General features: G+C 41.0%; 2 protein-coding genes across 4 annotated transcripts in view; both read left to right on the top strand.

Annotated features, from left to right (window-relative positions):
* The first annotated feature begins 33 nt into the window (after positions 1–33).
* On the top strand, positions 34–17240 carry maco1a (macoilin 1a). Its single transcript, XM_065471247.1, has 11 exons — positions 34–254; positions 1865–2006; positions 2122–2248; positions 2410–2533; positions 2669–2847; positions 5624–6158; positions 6393–6551; positions 10375–10557; positions 12367–12487; positions 12716–12890; positions 14969–17240. The coding sequence occupies exons 1-11, from the start codon at positions 172–174 to the stop codon at positions 15169–15171; spliced, it is 2031 nt and encodes a 676-aa protein (XP_065327319.1). The 5' UTR covers positions 34–171; the 3' UTR covers positions 15172–17240.
* A 1474-nt stretch (positions 17241–18714) lies between these two features.
* ldlrap1a (low density lipoprotein receptor adaptor protein 1a) overlaps positions 18715–25061 on the top strand; it is a 30403-nt gene continuing 24056 nt past the window's right edge. For all 3 annotated transcript variants that reach the window (XM_065471251.1, XM_065471252.1, XM_065471249.1), the window contains exon 1: positions 18715–18880. In XM_065471251.1, coding sequence (XP_065327323.1) covers positions 18796–18880 — 85 coding nt within the window. In that variant the 5' untranslated portion in view covers positions 18715–18795. The remainder of the gene's footprint in view (positions 18881–25061) is intronic.

The raw sequence follows: 25061 nt of genomic DNA on the forward strand, positions 1-25061 counted from the left end.
TGTCGTGAAAAGGGGAGGGCCTTCCGCGGACTGTTTTTATTTATTTCTTTGTTTCATGTGCATAAAACAACAACAATGGTGGATAATTGAAGAAGTGTGAATATTAGAATGAGCGAATGACGTGTCCAGTCACAGTTACCAGGCCGATATCACAAGTGAATCAACAGGGGGATGATGAAGCGGCGCAATGCGGACTGCAGCAAACTCCGACGGCCGTTAAAACGGAACCGAATCACCGAGGGTATATATAGCAGGTACAAAAAAGGGGGCCGGGGGGACGTTATTGTATAACAATGGCGCCTCGTTGCATATGTCAAGACAAGGCGGCCAGTCTCTGCTCATGTTCATATTGAAGCGTATTGACGCTTTGTTCTCGAGCTGAATGAACATGCCCGCTTATTGTCATAATTATAGGCCTAGTGTGGCATCGTTTACACGGCTAGGCAGTTAAATTCAAATTCGGGTTAAATGTAAAAGAATAATGCAAATTGCGTTCAGCGGTCAATCCGCTTGACAAAAAAAAAATCTAAAACAAAAACAAAACAAAACCGTGAAGTCGTCGGGGGAAAAATCCTGCTCGTGCTCGAGATGACAGCAGCAATGTCAGAGGCGCTAGTTTTGAAGTGGAACGGGTTCTCACCTGTGCTTTGTCTGCCATACACCGGGGGCTAAATTTAAACACATCAGCGGAAACCGTTAGCAGCAAACAAAACGAGTCCCCGAAGCCGGACCGTAAAAGCCACACATGATTCAAGCACGGCTCGCAATTTCAAAATAGCATGGCCTTTCCTAGACTGATAGATGGCAGGCCAGAACCGCTGTGCAGCAAGCTAGCATGTCCAGACATGAAACTCTGTACATACTGTTTTGCCCCTAAAGGTGTTTGGATGGTTTGAACATTGTTCTGATCTTTTATTGTTGGGAATAACTGTATGCGTCCGCGCTCTGTGCTTCACTGTTTTTTTAAGTGGTATTATTATGTTAATTCTTTCTGTGAAATTAAATATTTTTAACTTTCATAGTGTGAAAGATAAATAAGCTCCATTTGTGTACAACTTTCCCACCTCTTTCATCAATTAAATTAATATTAAGCATAAACGGAAGCTTTATACTTTTTTTTGTGGTCTTCTGCAGTAGACCTGAAAGTCACATGCTCACTCAAAAATGCAGTTTAGTGTTATTTGAGCTTCTGTTCTGTTCACACAAAATGCTGTGCAGCCCCATCATAAAGTGAGAAGCCTGGTCAGCCTTGCTACAGTGTTAGATACCCCAGGGACCAGGTGATCCTCAGATAATGAGCAAGCACTTGGTGATGATGGGGAGGAAGAACTCCCTTTTAAGACAAAGAGACCTTTGGCAGAGCCAGGCTCAGGAAGGGGCAGCCATTAGGAACACTAACCCCCAAAACTGGCTGGGGACACTGTGGGAGAGAGAGACGAATGTCTGTGCCATGCAATAGTTTGGTATAAAACACGGAGTGCAGAGGAGAAGCATTCAGCCCCAGGAGCTTATAGCAGTATACCTAAGGGATAAGGATGGTTCAGGGAGCTTTTAGGACAACCGGATAACAAACTACCGAAGTCGAGCCCAGAAGTAACAAATGCACGTACCAGTTTTTCAGCAGGAGGCAGGATTGTTCCTACTTTTGCCTTCAATCCTAGAGCTAGCACTGCAGGTCACACTGAAAACATGGTTCCTATAAACATATTAGACTGTTGCATAAACCTGAGGCCCACATGACTGTCATTAAACTGTATCTAAATCCACAATAAGCCATCTTTAGTGGCTCCGCTTTATCTCCTTTTTTCATCTGTCTGTTCACCTTCCTTTTCCCCCTGTGTTTTCCTCTGTCTCCTCTCCACAGCACGTTCCTGTACCTGAAGTTCCTGGTAGTGTGGGTGTTGGTCCTGCTGGCTGACTTTGTGCTCGAGTTCCGCTTTGAGTATCTGTGGCCCTTTTGGCTTTTCATTCGAAGTGTCTACGACTCCTTCAGATATCAGGGGCTGGTAAGAGCTTAGTTGTAATGACCCTGAACACACCGCTCCTTCTACTCAGTATAAATGCACGCTGGAAGATGAAACATCTAATATCTCCATCTTTTTCTCTCCCACGCGTTTTTAGGCATTCTCCGTCTTCTTTGTGTGTGTTGCGTTTACATCAGACATCATATGCCTCCTCTTCATCCCCGTCCAATGGCTGTTTTTTGCTGCCAGCACCTACGTATGGGTCCAGTATGTCTGGCACACAGGTTAGTCCAAGTTGGGGTTTTTTTCTTGCTTTGTTTTTCCCTTCTGGCAGCCAAACGGCCACTTTCACCTCAAATACTCAGTGCGCAAGAAATTCAAAGCTGCCAAGTTTCTTCTCTGCTGACTTGATGTTTTTTTCCCCGCGTCTCCTCCTTTCATGCAGAGAGAGGAGTCTGTCTACCCACTGTATCGCTGTGGATCCTGTTTGTGTACATCGAAGCTGCCATACGATTCAAAGATCTGAAGAACTTTCACGTAGACCTGTGTCGACCGTTTGCTGCTCACTGGTGAACATCAGTTTGTTGTGCTTTTTGCAACAATTTTCAATGTTCAGTAGTAAGAAAAAAATCATGACTTCCTTCATTTTTCTAATAATTGTACAAAGCACCGATTGCTTTCACTGTTTCCCCCCTACCTCCCAGTATCGGCTATCCAGTGGTGACTCTAGGCTTCGGCTTTAAGAGCTACGTTAGCTACAAGATGCGACTGAGGAAACAGAAGGAAGTGCAAAAGGAGAATGAGTTCTACATGCAGCTCCTACAGCAGGCTTTACCTCCAGAGCAGCAGATGCTGCAGAGACAAGAGCGGGAGGCAGAAGAGGGTAAGTCACAAAAACACATTAAAGGGGTTCTGTAATACTTTTCAACCATTTCTTTCATCTATATGCTGGTACTATGTAGGGGTGGGGGAAAAAATCGATACTGTGTAGTATCGTGATATTTTGTTTGCTAATAATGTATCGATGCAGGGACAGCAGAAATCGATATTTTGTTACAAAAAAAGTTTTTGTGGACTGGAACATGCTCTGACTTCAGAGCATGTTGATCAGCTCCTTTTTCTGAGCAAGAATCCTGACATTCCTTCACTGTCCAAATGTGTTTAACTTTTTTTATGGCAGCAATAAACATGACAGTTTACTTATTTTAATTTAAGACATGTTTTATTTTAATTAAGTTTAAAACTTTTTTATTTAATGTAAAATTATATTTTGTTTTAATTTACTTTTAAATTCTTCAGTTGCTGAAGGGGCTGCATAGTTTTCACAAATTTCATAGTTCAGAATAGCTATAATTGTACCAGATGGTTGCATTCAGTTAAGTTGGACTAGACTGTAATACAAACCGTTCAGTTTGTCAACAATAAAACTGACTGAAATGAGAGAAAGACTGAGTGTGAGACTTTGTTATTAGATAAAATGAATATTGATAAAGTTTACCTTTATGTACAGAATCTGAATATCGCAAAATATTTTAAAAAATTGCAATAATATCGTATCGTGCGTTAAGTATTGTGATAATATCGTATCATGGGATGTATGGTGATTCCCACCTCTAGTACTATGGTATGTTCTCATATTAAATAAGTGTTTCAAATAATAAAATCAGTGTATATGGACCTAATCCCTGCCAGTCAGAAACTCGGGTTTCAGACAGGATGGATAGCCATTCATTTCTTTCTTTATCCAAACTGTTTAACCACAGACAGTTTGCCACTGTGTCATGGGGCTATTGAAAAACGTAATCGCTAATTATTATTGACGCTTTCAATTGAAGGCGTGCTTTCACCAATGCAGTTTAGAAAAAGTCTGCACACTGTTGTCTTCTAGCACTTAGCTAGAAGTTCTTTACTTAAGAACTAAGAGCTCTAGATATGAGGCCATCTGGACTAACAAGTGTCTAATATACCATCAGAAGTATTGCGTGCCAGTCACATTGTGGTGATTAATGGCACGTCAGTCAGCATTTTCCCAAAGCTGTATGCACCGGCAGGCATCAGCATTAACTGTCCAGTTGTCATGAACAGCTCATTAAGTTGCAGCTGATTATAACACATACTTGTACAGGATGTCAGTTCAGGCTTCAGACACTGATTTCAATCTTTAGCAGAACATGGCATTCACGCTTGTCATCGTGCTGCTTCTTGTTTTGTCCAGTGAATAATTCCAAATGTAGAAAGTGAGGCGTCGAGTACTGCACAGATCCCATACAGAGCGTTGAACCCAGTTTATTTTCCTTTTTTTTCCCTTTAAAGCTACAAATGACAGAAACACTTCACATGTAAGCAATGTAAGCTGAAAGAGTGAAGTCACTGTCATTTTACATCATTGGCCACAAACAGCTCACTTTGATCTTAAGCAGGCTGGACCAGACCAGTGAAACTGTGTGATCAAAAAGTGGATAGTGGAAAAACAGGAACTTTTTTTAATCATTTAATTGTTTATGTTTTACTTAATTACTTTGGTGTAGTTTAAATGCCAATGACAGGGAGGGACGTTTGTTCTGGCTGATTCTGGCCCCCAGACCACATGTTTGACACCTCTGGCGTTATAAGCTGACTGTTCATGTTAAGAATTTGTATAAAAACAGCTTGGAAAAAAAATCTAAAGAATTTTTAAAAAGAGAATAAAGAAACATGCAAATGTTCTGATTTTAACACTGCTATAAATGTTGAGCTGTTCATAAGCTCAGATAGACGTGATCAGCCATCGCTGTATATGGACAAAGCTGTTATCCTGCTTGTGGATATGTTACCTTTCAGGCTTGAAGTGGGAAATAAACAAATGCAGTAACAGTAGCAGTTATTGATGTTAAAGGGGATGGAAGAGTTATAAGAAGAGAGTACTTTTTGGCTAACCCTATATATGTTTCACACTCCTTCTAAAGGCCTGTTGGTCAAGCTTTAACATCAGAGCTGGGTCACAGTCGGGGTAAGGATTTGGCATTCACATGTGATAGTTGAAGCTGGTTGATCACATTCCTAGACTAGGTGATACAAGCAGACCTCAACTCGTCATGGGATGGGATGTACAGCATCATTTCACTACATGGTGTTATGTAAACTAGATGACTCAGTGCACACCTGTTTAACTTAACCTTTCAGTTTTCATCAGAAAATGCTGATGTGGCTACTAGTCATCGCTTTCTTAGAAATTCACAAGTTGGTAGTTTATGTTTTGAAATGATCTGTTACGCTTCGGATGCTCTGCTTTGCTTTCAAACCACATACAAACCGAGATGCAGAACTAGACCCAGCTTTTTTTTCTGCGGCTCGGCCCAGATTTTTAGAGTTCGTTTGACAGCGCGTACACCTGTTGAGACAAACTGAACAAAACAGGAAATGCACCAGATTTGGTCCCCCCCTAAACAGGTTAGGTCTGAAACCACTCTTTTCTGTTAATACAAAACAGGAAACTCGGCTGCTGCTACAAGGCTGTTTTTCATACACACATATATATATATATATATCAGGGATTGCCAAGGTCATCACTCAGTCTCTGTTTATGACCAAATATGAATCCAGTTTGCATTAGTATTTGCTTCAATTCATCTACTGTTTTTTTCTGTGTTCTAATGCTGTATTCAATTGCTTTCATCCAGCTGCCTTAGCTAAAGGGATCTCAGAGGTAGAGCCCACAGTGGTGTCCCAAAACGGAGCACCTCCTGGAAAGAAAAGCACTTCAGTACCGTTACCTGAGCTGGAGTACCGGGAAAAAGGGAAGGACACTTCTGCAAAAGAGGGCAAAAAACAGAACACAGTTGGAATCAATAACAACAGTATTATACACGCACTGGACTCCAAACTACAGGAGACGGAATATATTGAGAACTACGTTGGGGCAAAAAGACTGAACAACGACCTGGCAGGCGACAACACGCACGCCGACACCAACACGCACACTTCTTCTAAAGAGGAAATTGGGGGGATGGGGAAGAACTACAAAAATGCCAGTGGAGGAGGCGGAGGCAGCAACTCGTCACCTCGGAATCACAGTTCTGCCAACGGCAGCGTGCCGCCAGGTTCCTCAACTAATAAGAATGAGAAGAAGCAGAAGGGAGCAGGGAAGGGGCAGAAGGATCCGGTGGAAAACTGCATCCCCAATAACCAGCTGGGAAAGCCAGACGCTCTAGTGCGGTAAGACACTCCCGTTATCATTTTCCAACATCCATTTTTTACTTGGATACTTTGAGGGACACTCACTAGTTGCCACGTTTCCTTTTGTCTAACTCTGCTGGATAGCCAGCTAAGTCATATTTCAACACCTGCTAAAAAAACACTAGCGTTATGTACTATATTAGAACAACTCTACACTGAAACTGATTCTTTTAGGAAATGTGTTTGCTAATATTGCCGTGTCCCTTCCCAAAGACTGGAGCAGGATGTGAAGCGTCTGAAGGCAGATCTTCAGGCCAACAGGCAGCTGGAGTCGGAGCTGCGGAGTCAGCTTTCCTCTCTGAGCAGCCAGGATCGTAGCCTGCGCTCCGAACTGAGCCAGCTGCGCCAGGACAATGAGCTGCTACAGAACAAGTGAGTGCATGTACACTTAATAGTCAGGACCACTACAGTCAAAAGAAAAGATCAGTATTTCCAACTGAAGTGATTCACATTTGACTGTATTACTCTGGACCTCCCCAATCTTCCATATGCATATGTGGAAAGCCAGAAGAGGCAGCAGCAAGCTGCTAGCACAGAACAAAGCAGGAAAGACAACAGATATAATATTGATTATCTAAGGCCGGAATGTCAAACTCATTTTAAACTGTGAGCAACAGCCCAATTTGAGCGGGGCAGACCAGTGAAACACTCCTCTCTATCAACATAAAGATATTTAACGGTACACCTAATCCCTGCAATAGCTTGGTATTTGAAAAAGAAATGCAAGTGAAAGAAATATTCTGCCACAACTTTTTATTTCTTACACATAAATGATAAGAAATACAGAAATTGTTCTGGTAGCTTATTATAAAACAGAAAGTTGTTTCATTTTTTTCTTCTTTTTTTTTTTTTATTTCTTCGAACCCGTTGTAAAAAAAAAAACCCAAAAAAACCAAACAAATTTCTATATTGGTTAAAAAAAAAACAGGACGTTTATTGTTATTCCATTGTTTATTTGTTACTTTGATGTAAATATGAATGGCTGTGGAGGAGGTCTTTATCTTTAGGAAAAGCTGTAAAACCGAAAATACAGTTTGAAGTTCAAAACTTATGCCCTCCTTAATATTTTGGAAACATGTCTCCTTTCATATAACATGAAAGGAGAAGCTGGGGTGGAGGTGGGTTGTAAAGTGGTTTGCAGATAAGATATTTTGGGGAAGGCAGTTTGGGGCAGGAGAAGGGTATGACCTTGTGTGGTCGATATAACCTCAAGGATAATTGTATATCAAGGAAATCTGTCCTAATGATATTTACAATGATATAGAAAAACACATTTTATTCTTGATCACAGTTTGCACGCTGTTGCATTTATTTATTAGTGCAAGCAAAAGTAAGGGGAATTTCCATCCTTCTATTCCAAGGAGTTACTGTCATTGATGATGCACTAATCTGATCTAATCTTAAGTGTGAATCTATTGCCACAAGGTGCCAGTAGCAGCATTAAAATTCATTAGTAGTATAGCACATTATACATAGTGACACAGCATCAGATAAATGTAAACACAAAAGTAGCCTTGTAGTAGGGCTGCACGATTAATCGTTAGAAAATCGCGATCTCGATTCATACTTATGTGCGATCTCATTTCCAAATGACAACGATTTAAAAAAAAAGAAAAAAAAAAAGACGACGACGATTGTACCGCATGATCCGGGACGTAATCTTCATGAAAACAAGCGCTCCCTCTTCCTGCTCAACAAATGACAAGGGCGGAGCCTTATACCACGTGATACAGAAGCTGTGCCGTGATGCTCAAATTGGCAGGGAAAAAACAACGGAGAACACGTCAGGGATGACGAGAAAGTGACAGGAGAAAATCTGTCCCGGTCAACCACCCAAACATCAATAACGGGAACCTTATACAGCGCTTCCCTATACACGTCGAACTCCCGCAGGCACAAAGAAATTACGGAGGCTATTACTTATCACCTGACCAAAGATATATCAACACTGTGCAAAACGAGGGATTTAGGAAAATGATCAACACCCTAGACAAACGCTACACAGTGCCGTCCCGCAACTATTTTTCTATTATTGCACTACCTGCTCTATACACGCAGTGTCGAGCAACGGTGGAGACGGAATTTCAAGCAGTACAACATTTTGCGGCAACCACAAAATGTGAGGCATTTATTGTTTTTATGTTTATTTATTGTTTTATGTTCAGTTTCAACTGTTACGAAGTTGATGTGCAGTTAATAAGTGCAATAAATATTTATATTGGAAAAGAAAATCGTGAGAGAATCGTGATCTCAATTCTAAGCAAAAAAATCGTGATTCTCATTTTATGCAAAATCGTGCAGCCCTACCTTGTAGTGTTTTCACTGGAGTTGAGCTGATCTGCCTGGACTGCGGCAGAGCTCGATTTTTGTAGCCTGCCTGCTAACACTATGTGTGATTTGCATTTTGTTTTGTTTTTGTCTGTTTTTTTTTTCTTCACAGTTTTTCAGATTCAAGTTTCTAAAGTCGTGTTCCACTGAAGAGAGGCAGATTAGTGCCATTTGTTCCCATAATGCGACTGTAGGAGTGTAGATTTGTCTTTAGAACCTCAGTGCACATTTATTTTAAACTTCACGGCCCAAGATCAGAGCAGTGAACATACATCATTTTGCACTGAAGTTCAAGTTTGGCTCATCTGTTCAGCTCGTTTCCAGTTCTATATTTTTATTCATAGGAACTGCAGAGAAATTTGCATGAGTCACAGTTTAAAATAATCCCCATTTATCTTCTACTGGGCGTTGGTGCAGCTCTTTAGTTCATCCACTGTTTAAAACAAGCTGTTTGAGCTTCTTCCTGTTTAAGGCCACACTCCTTTTAAACCAACAGAAACTGAGTACTTTAAGTTATTGGCGCTGGAGGTGGTTGTGCAAGCCACAGAGTCATGGAGTGTATTTTCACAAGTGCTTTTTGCATTTTGGCTTAGTGTGTCGTTCATCTGAGATTGTATTTACCTCAAATTTAAGACTTGCCAAGGACCAGGTGATTTTTTTTTTAATGTGGTAATATGTACAACTTTATAATTCTAAAGAAGGTGTGCTTTCATTTATTACATTACTATATAATACTTTTCAGAACGGATCGCCCCGTGCGTGGGGCTGCACGGCGCTAATGCGTTAACGAGCTAACCACGCTAACACGTTGACGGCGTGCAGCCCCACGCACGGGTGATCTGCGTTAACTCGCTAACGGAGGCTACGTCCACACTAGCCCGGATAGATTAGATTTTGGCGAAAACGCTTACGTTCCAGTTCTGCGCATGTGTGAAACGCAACACGATTCGACCTGCCTCTTTTCTGTCTGCCATTTATTTACTTTCTGTCTCTTTGAAACGTCGCGGCAAAATGTCGATGAAAAGCGACATAACACAAAAATACAAAGTTGCAAAAGCGAGTGAGAATTAAAGAATTGGAAGAAAAGCTCTCTGGAGCATGTACAGACTGATATTAATCTTTAATAGGGCTGTCAAAATTGAGAGCGAACAAAACAACTGCTGTATAATGCCCTCCGCTATCTTTGTTTAATTGGTCACATGACTGCATCACATGACTAAAATGTGTCATTGTTTTAGAAAGTCTCCTTTTCGCTGTCCACACTGCGACGGGAAAGCACTGTTTTCAGATGTATGCGTTTTCGAGAGCATTTTGAAAATGCTGTGTTTTCCATCAGCGATAACAGCGCCTCAGTGTGGACGGGAGGCCAAAACGGAGAGAAAACGATGCGAAAACGCATTAGTGTGGACGTAGCCGGAGATTTGCCGCGTTAATACGGTTATGGCGTTAACGTCATTTTAACGATATTAACGCTGATAGCACTAATTTATATAGCACAAAGTCACAACATATTGTAAGGTAAAGACACCACAGTAATACAGAGAAAATTCCAGCAATCTGACGACCACCTATGAACAAGCACTTGGAGACAGCGGGAAGGAAAAACTCAATTTTTAACAGGAAGAAGCCGCTGGCAGAACCAGGCTCAGGGATGGGAAGCAAGGGAGACCGGACCTAATAGAGATTAATAATAATGAATGATTAAATGTAGCGTGGTTTAAAAATATATAGAGAGTGAAAAGAGGTTAATGAAGAGGAAACATGGATCAACGGAAGCCTTCAGGAGCCTGGGCCTATAACATCTAAATAAATACACCAAATATTCTCAATGATTTCATTGGTGACTATTTTTTCCTGTGTCCTTCAGGCTCCACAGTGCTGTCCAGGCCAAACAGAAGGATAAGCAGACCATCTCCCAGCTGGAAAAGAGACTAAAGGCTGAGCAAGAGGCTCGGGCTCTGGTTGAGAAACAGCTGGCTGAGGAAAGGAAGAGGAAGAAGATGGAAGAGGCCACTGCCGCCAGAGCTGTAGCTCTTGCAGCTGCAACCAGGTACAAGCCCAGGGCTCGCAAAATTTCAAAATCCCTGGTAGCCCTTCGGGCAGGGACTCTTCAGTTTGTGGTAGCCCAAAATAAATTTAAGTAGCCCGAATAAAAAAGAGAGCAATTTTTTGATTGATGTTTTGTTTCCTGTTTCGTTTCCTTTACAATATTATACATTAAAGTATAATATTGTAACGGAAACAAAACATTAATCAAAAAAATTGTTGAAACACAAATTACAACATTGTATAAAAATTACGATCATCAACTCAAATACTTGGTTCTAATTGAACAGAAATTTCTATGAACTTGTAAGAACTGTGTAGAACATGAATCAGTCTGTGTCAGATCCTGAATTTGAAATTTCCACTGAAGTCACGGGTAAGAGATAAGTGGAACCAAGATCTCGGCCATTTTTTTAGGTTTGCAAAGACTGCTACATTTTGCCAATGGTAGTTCACTCTTTGCAACATAGTACGCTGTTCTAAACAGATTTTTCAGGTTTATTTTTAGTATGTTCTTTGCAATTGGTGTTTGTTCTGGGAAAGATATTGCAGACTGAGCAATAATGCATTTCTTGCATTTCTCATGGGTTCTAATGGGGGTCTTTCTTAAAATTACTGATCCCAATAACAAAGGCGCTTGTCGACTCAGAAATCGAGGGAAAACCAACAACACACCCGGCAGAACATTATGTTATTTACAGGGGTGCACGTAAGTGGTCCGCATGTGCGCATTTGCTGTCAAAATAAAAGACGCGCACCAGATAAGAAGTTGCAACGCGGTTTGCATACATATAAAAGGCACTGTTTTTGTCCGCTAGAGTGGGATTTTCACGGCATATTCTGCACCACATCTCTGTGCGTTCATCATTTCTTTGAAGCCAGCTCACCTCCTGCAACCGCTTTTCCGAGAATACGCGCTTCTTTTGCGGTTCGGACTCCTTCTGACATTTCTTTGGAGGTGGAGGAACACCAAAGTAATTGCTTAAAGGAGCTTCTTCGACATCTTTAAGAGTTCTAAACAAATGTCTGTCCTCCAGAAAATCTTATGGACGCAAACGCGCGTTGCAACTTCTTATCTTGTGCGCGTCTTTTATTTTGACAGCGAATGCGCACCTGCGGACCACTTATGTGCACCCCTGGTTATTTAGCTTGTCATATTCCAGCCACAGAAATTCTTTTGTCCATGAAACCATAAAGCTGCACCTTTTCCCCCCTCATAGTCTGATTTGTCATAACTTTTCCGTTTTGTGGTAGGCTTTTCTTTGGCTGTCACCCTGACCTGTCTTATTTGGCTCAGCAGAAATAAAATATATATCCTGCTGCTTTTACACACGCACTCACATAACGTTCAGCGATTCTCTGCGTGATCAAGCTCTCACATGTTTAAGCTTCCTGTGGGAGATTTCACTTGTCAGGTTTGAATAGTAAACTAACGAGTGATAAGACGATGTCAGAGGAATTGGTGCGCAATTAATCGTCACTCACCAATCAGTACTGTCGCTCTCTATACACAGTTCGCGCGATCGCAAAGTGAAAGCAAAAAACAAGCGCAATGACATATTTACCAAGCTACAATTCCGAAAAAATGCAAAAGCATTGACATATATTTTCCCTTCCTATGATAGCCCGACGGGCAGGGCTGAGATAGATTTTGGTAGCCCGACTGGAAAATTCGCTAGCCCCGGGACGTCGGGCTAGCGATTTTGCGAGCCCTGAAGCCCTCACTATTTTTGTCTTTTGACTCTTAGCTGTTTTGTTTTGGGGGATTTTCAGCTCCTAAAAAGCTTCTTTTTTTTCCTCCTCTGCCCAACAGAGTGGAGTCGACTGATTCGCTCCGCGGTCGTATCAGAGAGCTGGAGACAGAGTGTAAGAAGCTCAGCATGGATATGAAACTCGCAGAGGAGCAGATTAGAGACCTGGAGGGCAAATGTCAGGTGAGCCTGAGAAGCAGAGCCTTTCCTTTATTATAACTGCGCTTTGTTCTCGTCAGTGTTTGCATATAATTTAATTGCTCCGAATATAAATGCAGTTAACGGGCTGCTGCAAGACTCCAGCATATTTTTCCCCTGTTCTAAACGCTTAGTGTAAGTAACTGTTATTTTATAGCATAATAATGTTGTCTCACTTTCCTTTTCTGCTTCTCTCACTCCTGCCTCACAAAGGAGCTGCGCAAGTATAAAGAGAACGAGAAGGACACCGAGGTGTTGATGTCAGCGCTGTCTGCCATGCAGGAGAAGACCCAACACCTGGAGAACAGCCTCAGTGCCGAGACCAGGATCAAACTGGACCTCTTCTCTGCACTGGGGGATGCCAAGAGGCAGCTGGAGATAGCACAAGGTAGACTGCTGCTGTAGGAATCCAGCACTTGCCTGCTCACAAGAACTGTGTCATCTGTAATAGAGGGGATGAAATTCTAACACAATGACTAAAGGGCTCTTGAAGAGAATATTAGAAATGAGGAAATATTTTTATGAGAAGTGTCTTTTCAGTTGAGATGCTCTTTCTGCTGCTGAAACTGCACTGCTAGGGGCGCAGCAATTCAAAACTTTACCATAATCTTTTGTAACCTAATGGCTCGACAAACCTCCGTCTGTCTCTGGGAGCAAAATCGATAAACGACAGCCGCTACAGCAACACCATAAATCCCCCGCTACACGAGTGTAAAGAAGCGTTTGAGGTCTTGCTTTCAGCATCACAGCGTGGCTTTTTTTCTAGTTTTATCTAGTGATTACTTTCACACATCTTATTTCAGTGATTGCAGTGAGGATCATGTCTTCGTTTTGTTTCATTTGTGTAAAGACAGAAGCAGCAAAGCAACGAATTTCAATTACATTTTACATTTTGCCTCAAGGCACTTTATGTTTTAAGGTAAATACTCTAAAATAATAATGATGAAATTCCCAACAATCGGACAACCCCCTTATCAGCAAACACTTAGAGACAGAGGGAAGGAAAAACTCCCTTTTAACAGGAAGAGAAGCAGACTAAGAAGGTGAAACGACTGGTTAGCTGGGCCTTTCTGTGTCGAGTTTGTATATTCTCCCAAATTCAAAATGCTGGTTTAATTGGTGACACTACATTTGCCATAGCTGTGAATGTGTCTGTCTGTATTTGTTTGTTTGAATGGGTCCATCTCAGACACAGGCTCCACCCACATGTTATTAAAACTTCCTGTTTTCAAGCGCAACTAATCTGAAGTAAGACGTCTCATAGAGAGTGGGAAGAGAGGTAAAACATGCCATACCAAGACTGGTTTAAAATGAATAAGATGAATGATAATTATTTTAAACTATGAGGGTCAACTGTGTAAATCCTTTTTTAAACAGTAATTGATAATGTTGATGGTGTTTTTATTGAACACAGTGCTGTAATTGAGTTTGAGAGTGTTGTTGTCAAGTGCTGACTTAATCTCAGTAAACTGCGGTTAGATTTTAATGAAAGAAGGCAAAGCCCAGGTGAAACTAATCACCTTTAAAATATGTTATTAATTCCACCTGTGCTTGACACCATATCTTCTTCTTCCTACTATAATGATCGTAGCTTTTATATTCTTTGACTTGGTGAATTACGGCATTTTTAGCTAGCTATTACGGCCCTTGGTTGCATAGTGTGGGACTAGCTACTCTCCTTATGGTGGCTGTGGTTTCCAGATTTGAATGACATTACTACAGGCTAAAAGCAGGTCTTCAGCAATGTTACTGAAAAACAGTAGATAAGTTAGGAAGACACTGAAAAATTACCCTGAAATCATGTTGCAAACTGCATGAAAGCCATGGGCTGTTAATATTTTTGTTGTTCCTCATGTTTAAAACCAAAACCAACACACAAAAAAAATTTGTTTCTTCCACAGTGTGTCTTTGTTTTGACTCTCTCCCTCACCCCCCAGGGTTCTTCCTGGTAAAATGTAGTTCTTCCTTCCCACTGTCACCAAATGCTAGCTCATAGGGGGATCATTTGATTGTTGAAGTTTTGTCTGTATTATTGTAGGATATTTACCTTACAATATAAAGCACCTTGAGGCGACTGTTGTTGTGCTTTTCTTGGAATATAAGTAAAACTGAATTAAAAAGAAGGTGGCTTTAATATAACTGGGAAACTGGTCTTGTGAAACATCACTGCCTACCTAATAATGAGTGATAAATCAACAGGAAGATGAGAGAAATTCATCTAAACTCATGATTTGTTATTTTATTTTATTTTATTGTAGTTTAGTTTTTTTCTTTTGGTCACATTTATAGAGTTGATCCCGTCCCTTTAATATTTCGGGTTGTATTAGCCCAGAAGGAAGTCAGAAATGAGGCTTTGCTATGAGAGCACACCTAAGGCTGTTTGATGTTCGGTCTGTCCGCCCCTCTGCTGTTTGTAATACTGTGAAATGAACGTTGTGTTTTTCCCACTCATCTCATCCCATCCAGGTCAGATCCACCAGAGGGAGCAGGAGATTGCAGAGCTGAAGCAGAAGATAGCAGAGGTGATGGCAGTGATGCCCAGCCTGTCCTACTCGTCAGATGGCAGCAACCTGAGCCCCGTGACCCCGCACTACTCCTCCAAGTTCATGGACAATAGTCCCTCCTCCCTGGACCCCAACGCCTCAGTTTACCAGCCCCTTAAAAAGTGACTCTGACATCCACGTTTGTCAGACGGGACTTTTCCTTTATTTTGGTCTCAGTTCTGGTTTCGGGTTATTTTATATTATTTTCGAGCTTACAAAGCCCCGGAAAGTTTTTGCACTTTCAACACGCACACACAGACACACACAGCCCCTCCATACATCTGGGTATTCGCTCTGGGTGTTTTTTATTTGGGTTTTTTGTCCTATTTATTTTAGGGGGAGTTGAATTTTGCTTGTTTGTTCTTTTTGGGTTGTTTTTAGTTTTGGGGGTGTTTTTTTTGGATTTAGCCATCAGACAGCGCGATCTGTTTGAAGGTTGGAGAAAGGAACAAACATTGTTTGGCCAAATGTACTGAAGAGCCATCATTCATCGCTTCGTGTCAGTCTTCTTTTAGTGTAAAGCGTGAACCTCCCTCACAGGCATATATTTCTTTCTCTCTCTCTTTGTCGTCTGGAGTAAACTGACAGCCAGGCTTTTAGTTTAAGAAGAATTAGCTTCTTTTTTTTCTTTCCATGATGGTTTGTAGATGACAGAAGGCATGCTTTCAGTGCAGATGTGAATTTGAAGCTCACCTGTAAAGTAAAGCCCTCTAAGAGATACATGAATGTAATACTGTTCATGTTTTGATATCAGCATTAACTTAAATCAGTGATTGTTTGTTTCGGGTTTTTTGTAATGTTTCAGTTCAGTCACGCCGATGTACATTTCTTCTGATTTAGTGATACTGAACAGATGATCATTTGCTGTGTTTCTCGGATACGCTTTTAGTCTCTCGATGCTGGAATAGCGGTTTCTCCAGGATTATCAGTAAGTGGATGAAGCAGATGTAGACTACTACTCCTTGATTGGACGTGGCACTGCCGAAAAAAAGAAAAATGTTCCATCAACATTCAGTTGTTTGCTGCAGACACCTCTCTTCTTCTTCTTCTTCTCCCTTCTGGACCAAATTAGAACCGGTTAAGGCCATATCATTTTCTGGATTTAATGATGTCGAGGTAACCACCCCGCCCCTCCCGTTACCTTTATTTGGGGATCTCACAGTGCCTTGCAGTTTCTCTTTTTCAAAAAATGCAGAAAATACATACTTTGCAATCCTGGGATCTAAAAGCTTCAAACCTGTTTTCTCTCTCTCTTTATCCTGTTCATCCACTCACACGCGTTCATCAGTATTCAAAAGCTCAACCGATTACGTGTCATATCGCAGCTAATTGACCAGCTGCGAATTTAAAGGGAAAGCCTAACTCTGGTACATGGTACGCATCGTTTCACGGTGACACAGTCTTGGTATGCCAAACACCAAACCAAACTGATTGTCTTGCCCTCTTGCCGGCATTTTGTTGTTTACAGCGATGTACATTGACTTATTGAGGAATGTTTTCTTTCTTTCGTTTGGGTTCTTAAGTGCCAAGTGTTGCCGTTCTGTTTCCATCCATACTTCGATTGATGTAGCTAGCATAATGTTTGCAGGAAAAAAAAGAGTGCTGTTATGTTTTTGTTTTGTTTTTTTCGGTTTTATTTTGTTTTGTTGTCAGTAGAACATATTGGGATAGTGTTGTGTTTACAAAAGGTTCCGGGCCGATCATGATGAAGCAGCAGAAGCAGATGGTCAGTCGGACTGCTCGTGTTATTCGCACATTTATTTATTTGTGACAGCCTTTTTTTTTCTTCTTCTTTTTTTTTTTAAATTGAGTGACACTTCTTTGATATTTCCCATCACGATCAGTTGGTTTCCAGTGTTTTCTAACCAGGAAGGATTGTGTGAATGTGTCGTGTTGGGAAAAGGTTATCCCTGAACCATTTGACCATGTTGTGATGTCATGTTGCCTACCTGGGGAAAAAAAAGTAAAAAAAAAAAGTATTGTTTGTGGATTGCTCTGGCGTTGTGAATTCAGTTCTCAAGTTGCTTTTACAAGTTTGTGTTGAAGGAAGAGAAGGTTTAAAAAAAAGTGCTTTGTTTTATCTTTTTATTGTTACACCATGTTTTTGTTTTCTTTACTCAAAGTGATGGTGGCTGTGTCACACTTTTCACTTTGGTCATCACTATTAAAGAAAGTCTTGCTGGTGGCAACGCAAAGCTGTTGAGTCTGTGTATGCGTCATGTTCTGTGTGTGGACTTTCACAGGCCTTTTACATAAAACTTATCACAACATGGGGACAGTGTGATCTGCAGAATTTGCAGCATAAACAAACAAACAAACGTACCATATCGAAACTTGTGAGACTTGTAATTTGTATGTGCTGTTTTCTATTCACACTCATTTAAAGCAGTAGCTTGAGCTTGCTGACACCTCCCAAACCTTTAATCTGGGTTTATTTTTTTGTTTTTGTTTATGTTGTTATCATCTAAGCTCAGACAAAAAACACATGCGCCATAATTCTATGGTGCTTTCAGGTGCTATTTGTAAATGTCTACTCTTACAAAGGATACAAAGGTTATACACTCTGTATCCATTACACACAATACAATTTATAAACTTACAATTAATCTTTAAGACTTGTGCTGACAGATTTCATTCACTTATTACAGCAACATTTCTTTATCCTGCAGAGAAAACTGAGACAATGTTAAAATTGCACTTCTTCTTCTTATATTAAGATATCTCAAGAATTAAATCTGTAATTGCTTCAGTTTTAGTGAATGAAATTCTAGTTATTTACTTGTCTGTCATTTAGCACTGATTAGCAGACATGCCTGTTTATTGTGCCTGTACAGTTTATGAATGCATTTTGCTAACCAAGTTGTTAAACGGGCAGTCTGCCAATTCTGGTCACTTCTGGGTTTATACTGTAAGAGCATTCTTTAAAATTGTGTCCAGAAAGCTATAGTTGAGGTTTTGATCACTGCTTCTATCTTTTATATAGCGAGTGAGTTACTCAAGAGTAACTTTGTTGATTGGGAGCTTTTTTTGTCATATTTATGTGGCTCTTCCATATGAATCGTCTCTTCTTTTTTTAATGTATTTATTTAGCAGCGTTTCGGATACCACGTAATGTCCCATGTAACTCAAATGCAGCACCACTCCTCTGCTTCTGCTAGTAAAGCCAGTGTTGTGCAAAAAATGATTGCTCGTATTTAAATTGCTATAAATAAGTTTTTGTGTCTATAATATGTGAAACGTGTGAAATGTATCCCTCGTGAATGATATCAAGTCATCATGAGCCACAATCAACATTCCTGTAACAAGGTAGAAGCCGGACTTATCCAGTTAAAAAACAAACAAACTAAAAAAACTCGTTGACATTAAAAGTTGTTTTTTTTGCCAAGAGGACAGCAGAAATTGCAACAAATATAACAATAGTTGTGTAAACATATTTTAAGTGCACAAAAAGGACCGGATTGGTTATAATGTAAGTACAATAACACAGAGTTATGAAGATACTTGAAAAACAGGTCATTTTAATTTTATATATAACCCCTTTGTGGGAAAAGATATTACACATAAGAAACACACGGAAACATTGGAAGTCAGTTTTTGGCAGGCGATGACTTTTTGGCACAACACCGGGATTTCTGACTGCACTGGAAGGCACCACAGGTCCATCCTCTCTCCCCATCAGCAGTCCGGTCAACATTTCTCCTGGAACACTTCGGGGAACTTCACCGACTTTCTGCACTTTAATACACCGACATGGATGCCCTCAAGTCGGCTGGAAGAGCTATTATCCGGAGCCCAAGTATGGCGAAACAGTCGTGGACTGCCAGCAAACACAGAAGTAAGAAATACTCGTTAAATTAGCTAAAGGAAAAAAACATAAAAATAAAAGGTAATACCTTCTTCTTCTTTTTACCGTTAGCAACAAATTTAAAATTCCGCCTAGCCGGAGTTTACTTTGTCTGTACCCAATTTACCTTTTTTTTCTGTGACAAATAGTGAATAATTAAGACATTTATAGGCTAACTTGACCAAACTTTGGTTTTTGTTTCACAAACGACGTATTGTGCTGTCGGCTGTCACAGCGGGGTGGTAAAGAAGGAGTTTGACGTCTCTCTTTTTTTCTTTAGCTTGAGCAGTTACGTCTCTTTTAGTTTGTCAAAGGAGGGTAAAGGTAATTTCGGGTAGTCTCCCGCTTAGTGTTTCTGTTCTGGGAAAACATACAGCGGTTTCTTCCTGTGGAGGCTGAGTAACTGTTTGCAATGCGGTTTATCATGGTGCAGGAATTTTCCGGGAATTCAAGTTATTTTAAAATGAGCGACAACCACAACAACAAAACTAATTAGAAGTTTTATTTCTAATTTGTGTCATTTCTCGTGGATTATTCACGTGTTTCAAGACTGATTTTTGTGGGGGGGGGGTTTTCACGGTCTTTTACTCAGGTGGGAATTACACCAACTTCTTTTGCTTTGTGTTTCGCTAACTAAAAAGGTATTTTTGGATTTCTTGATAATCCCACCTCCCTCTTTCCGCCAACCCTGCCAGAGGAAGTTCAGAGGTCATCGTCAGCACTAGATCTTATTATATTTATATTTCCCCCATTGTTTGTTGCTGAAGAGCACTTTGCCAGGGCAGGAGCAGTCCCATGCAGCGCCATTAACATAAAGCTCCTTTAAGAAGGCATTGGCACCCATTGTAGGACTCAAGGGCCACTTTGTAAGCTAAATCTCACTTGATCCTGCCTGTGAAGTTGTGGGGTGGGGGGAATGACCGTGTGGCTTCCAAAGCATGAAAAGTCCACAGCCTGTAACCAAGAGGACAAGCCAGGAATGCTGCGGGGCGAGTCTGTGCACTGCCCCTGTTGGCTTCAAGTCATACTGCTGCTCTTTTGTTTTCCTTTTTTCTTTTTAAATTCCAGAAAGGCTACTGTCACATCTGTAGAGACATTAGAGAGTGACAGGGTGGATAACATAAACACACTGCATTGTTGTGTGTAACCTTAGTTGCTCACCAGGGAAAAGGCAACGCCGCAGGAATTTGAGGTGGACACTTCCATATTTTGCCTGCACATTACCGCATTAATGGATGAGGCTGAGATGTTAATCTTACATCTTCCCAGCTGTCAGTGGAGAGGTGATATCTGACTGTATTAAATCTGGCAGACACTTTCCACAGTGCGAGTTTCTTCTGCCTGAGTTGTTTGTGTGTCTGTGGCAGCCGTTCTGACTGGAAGTGGGCTATTCTGATTATTCTGATTGTTCGTGGAATTAACGGCTTCCTGTAAATGTGGCTACTGACCCACTTGTCGTAGAAGTAGAGTATTGAAGTGTGGTCGTAGATTACCTGGCTGCAGGGCACACATTCTTCACCAGCACTGACCCATATCATTCATGCTGGATTTTCAGGTCTGACGTTGCCTTCGTTAGAATCGTCCTACATTTCCATGTACTCAGGGTAGGGATTACTTTGGGTCAGGTGAATGCAGTACAGGGCTCAAGCACCTGAGGACCCAGGCATCATTTCCATTAATGAGGCTGTATTATAAACTGTACATAAAAAGATGGTCATAGTTACTGTGACTTCACCAGTTGGTTTTAGGATACTGGTAGTTCGGCTGCTGCTGTGATGGTTTTTTTTTTTTTTTGTTTGTTTTTTTTATTATTATTCTATAGGCTAAAAGGGTGTCAATAGAGGAATCGATTAACTCAGCATGCATTCTCGCTGTTGATTTTTTTTTTAGGTACTCTATTATATTTGTTAACCTGTCATATGTCAATCACCAGTAACCTTCTTTGTCATTGGTACTCGCTTGCCTTTAGTACAGGGTGTATCAAAAAGAATGATCAGATTTCAGAGTGCTGATTGAAAGGCATGCTGTTAGAAAGAGCGGATTTGTGAGTTTCCCATGGATGCCAGTAGGTAGAGTAACAACACCAGTGGCTGCAGTGACTCCAGACAGCTTGACTATCATCTGGACATGTGCCATGCATCGGGGGGGGGGGGGGGGGGGGGGGGGGGGGGGGGGGCGCACCTTAAGTGCTTGCGAACATTGTAAGTGTAGTATGTAAAACTTTATATTTAACCATGTATTTTAAAATATTAGGTTTCTGTGTCCATTACTTAAAAAAAAAAAAGCTTTTTGTAATCGGATGATTCATTTAGATGGACGCTGTATAGAAAAGTTGTGATCCACCTATGTCACGTCACTTGTATGCCTCTTTGCATATTCTGTTTTCTCACCGTAAGTTTGTGTTAGGAGAAATACATTCAGCTTATCTAGCTAAGACTTCATCTTCTCTGTTCTTTTGCCCTGGCTTAGACAGCCTATGCCAACAGTGTTAAGCGGACCCATCCATCCATCCATTCACTTCCGCTTATCCTTTTCAGGGTCGCGGGGGGTGCTGGAGCCTATCCCAGCTGTCATAGGGCGAGAGGCGGGGTACGCCCTGGACAGGTCGCCAGTCTGTCGCAGGGCTAACACACAGGGACAGACAACCATTCGCACTCACATTCACTCGCACATTTACACCTAGTGGCAATTTGGGATATCCAATTAACCTATCCCCACAAACTGCATGTCTTTGGACGGTGGGAGAACTGTGTTTGAGCCATAAGCAACAATGGATGTTGAGCCAGTCTAACACTTTTGTTTGAAGTGACATCTTCTTGGGACAGTATCTCACCTGAATGCAGTTTTTCAGAATCTTGTTTAAAGTCAGGTTTAACATGTGACAGCTTTACAGGCAGTAGCTGACTTTTAAATTCTTTTTATTCATGTTCCACTTGACTGAAGTGGACAGAACCTGATTGGTCCATTTTGTGGAAAAAAGTTTAACAAACCACAGAGAAGGTTGATAGCCACCGCTGTGATTCCTGTTATCTCACATAGAGGGTTTAGGTTTTGTTGAGCAAAGCTAATGCAAAGAAAGCCTTGCTATGTGGCTAAGCCTGCTTCATACACTCCTCAGATGAAGGCAACACTGTTTGTTAATGTGAGCGTAGCCCACCAATCAGAACGTTGGCCTTCGCTGTGAGTTTATACACAAGAACCACTTCTGCTCCACGGCACCCTCAGGATTGAAAAACTCTCTGTATAATATAAGTACTTAAATTAAAAGAATTATGTCGCACTTTTCATAGGTAAAAATCATAAAAAGTTTCACAATAAAACACAAGAAATGGGTACAACCTATCATAACAATGGAAAGCAAATATGTATTTATATATGTCATCATAATCCTGCTTGTGACCACTTAGCTGCAGTATGAAGAGCAGACGGCTGCTGTTGTATACAGGAAGCGTCTCTTTCTGATTTTTACAATGTGATCCTCTCAAAATAAAATCAAATGAACATGCTTCTCCATAGCTGCCCTATTATGGGAGAAACAATGTGTGACTATTTGAGCCAAATGTGTGTAACTGGTTTAGGAACTGGCCGATGTAACAGACAGGAAGCTGAACAAACTCATTAGGAGGGGTGTGTCCTCAGGCTTTTTTTTCCCTTTAACCATGAAGAAGCATTGCTTTTCTGAAAGCGATGAGAATGCAGTTAGACTAAAAATTTATCTCATCTTATTTTGTCTAAGTTTAAAGACCTTGCTTGGCACATCAGGTCTTTCACTGATAAACATTTCAGATGCATTCTGCCCCTAATTTACTCGACTTTGCATCTGCAGAGACTTCCAAATTGACACACTCTCACTAATGTGTTTATGTTTTCCCCATATCATTAGAATCCCAAACATAAACTCGGGTGAATTTGGGACTCTGTGCATAATAATTTGAGAGGCGTGCAGGCGTAGATCAGTGAAGGAGGGAGGAAAGTGAAAAGGCAGCAGAGGCTGAGTAAAAGATAATTTGGCACTGGAGGAGTCCAGAGTTGTAGGACCACAGTTGGTGGTTTCCCCAGTGATCCAGTGTTTGTTGTAGACACACAAATCAGCCAGGATGCAAATTGCCTGTCAGTTGGACCTTTCTGGATCAGTGCCATTGTTGTCACAGTTTACAACTAAGAGTTTTTTTGCACTCAGACAAATGAAATGGATACTCATCCATCAGTGTTGGATGTAATGGATATCTATAGAGCTGAAAACTGAGGCTCTGTCTTCCAATTCTTTTCTCCTCTTTTTCTTATCTTTGTCACATTATACCAAGACACTTCCCCCAATACTACAGTGAGAAACCAGTAAGTGATTATTTGCCACATACGGGTGTGATGTTAGTAGCAGGTCACCTGGTTTTTCTTGTTCTCAGTTGACTCGTGCACACAGCTGTTTCCTTTGACGTATAACGGTTGCTGACCTTTTATCCTCAAAGCCTTCTGCATTCTCGGGCTGATTGGTGCCTGGTACCGTCTCTGCTGCTGGTGAAACAAACTGAAAACTAGAACAGGTTCTTTATTACAAGCTCAATATTAGCTGTCCAACACTGTCAGTGTCTTTCCTGAGCACAGTGGAAAACATGCACTGAAACCTGCTTCAGTGAACCACTAAAAGGATCCATTTCTTCTTTGTGTAAATTAAATGTTTTGATGTCTAAAATGTAAAACATTAATATCTGCAGTTACTAGCATTATATTTGTTATGTTTTCCACTCGCTATAATTTATTCCTTAATGTAACACATTTACAGGAGGCAGTAGTGGATACAGAGAAAGGATTTTCTCAGTAATCAGTGTGTTGTAGACTTTTTGACCTGGTTACATTTCAACATAGGTTTCAAAGACTCCCTGATTCCACTTCTCTCATAAAATGAGCGAAACATGAAATGTTTACCAAAAGTGAAGCTGAACTTATTTGTTATGAAAATTAAATTTGTTTTCAGCTATTTCCAGGTGGTCTATTATGCTTTTGTATATTATTGTTTTCTGACAGTGATGGACGCTCACGTTAAATATGGTCAAGAGTTTCACGTAATAGGGTCAGCGTTTGTACAAGTTCAGTTTTTCTTTCTACGCTTAGCTCTGTGTGATGTAAAAGATTGGGAGCATTATTCATATGATCAGTTGCTTTACACATAGATTGAGTAGGCCTCCTCTTGGCCACTCTTATAACAACCAACCACGTCAGGACGTTACAGAGTAGGCATGCTGAAAAGTAATAATAATAAATATTTATTTGAAAGCGCCTTTCAAACTTTCACTTAACAATAGAATAAAATACATTATAGAAAAATGAATACGAAGAAAAATAAGAAAACAAAAGCACAAGGTAAAATAATCAAACAGTGTCTTCTGTCTGCTTATGGAACGTCCTCTAGCCCGTGTCCCAGCTGTTTTGAGGCCTCAGGGGTGATGATTAAGTGATATTTTGACAGTGTGCCCTGACAGCTTTAGTGGCTTACACAAATCGACTTGACTTGATGGTATTTGCTGGTATTGATGACTGAGGCTACCTGCCTCTTCCTTCAGCACCTTGGTATGGCTATCCCCCAGAGCCTTTGGGCAGCTGCTGAGAAGATGTTCCAAAGAGCCTCTTCCAGGGCAAAGGGTGCAGGAGGGTGTCTCACTCTTTCACCAAACTTCATGCACTGCCTGCACCAGGAACAGGACCCACTTTAAGTCTGCATGCATGATGTTTCCCCAGGTGATCCTGTACTGCAGCATACCTCCCATCTTGTTCATGCTCCTCGCTGCCAGAGCCCCAGTGTTCTGCCAATTTCCTCTTCCTCTACACCTGCTAGGATGTCTTTCTAGAGTCAGTGGTGTTCCTCCTTGAGTTTTGCTTTGTTGACGTGGGTCTGAAGTGGGAACTAGCTAGCCCAAGCTCACTCTGCTTATCACCATGGTGCCCACCAGTGCCTTTTGTCTCATGCGTGATTCTGCTTTCCCAACCTTGGATCTCTTGGCACTATTAACATAAACTCCAGCTGATGACGCTCTAAAGTCCCTGTACTTAAACGCTTTGTTTGATTATTTTGTAGCTGATGTTGTTACTATAAATAACGGCCTGATGATAACGATGATGATGATATCTGACGCTTTCACACATGCTTTGGCTGTGTTAATATGAACACCTGTTTTTA

The sequence above is a fragment of the Pelmatolapia mariae genome, linkage group LG22, assembly GCF_036321145.2.
Source record: "Pelmatolapia mariae isolate MD_Pm_ZW linkage group LG22, Pm_UMD_F_2, whole genome shotgun sequence".
Lineage (NCBI taxonomy): Eukaryota > Metazoa > Chordata > Actinopteri > Cichliformes > Cichlidae > Pelmatolapia > Pelmatolapia mariae.

Coding starts and splice junctions, on each gene's coding strand:
- maco1a (XM_065471247.1), top strand. CDS start 172: ATGATGAAGCGGCGCAATGCGGACTGCAGCAAACTCCGACGGCCGTTA. Junction 2,007..2,121: donor CCTTCAGATATCAGGGGCTG/GTAAGAGCTTAG, acceptor ACGCGTTTTTAG/GCATTCTCCGTCTTCTTTGT. Junction 10,558..12,366: donor GCTCTTGCAGCTGCAACCAG/GTACAAGCCCAG, acceptor TCTGCCCAACAG/AGTGGAGTCGACTGATTCGC.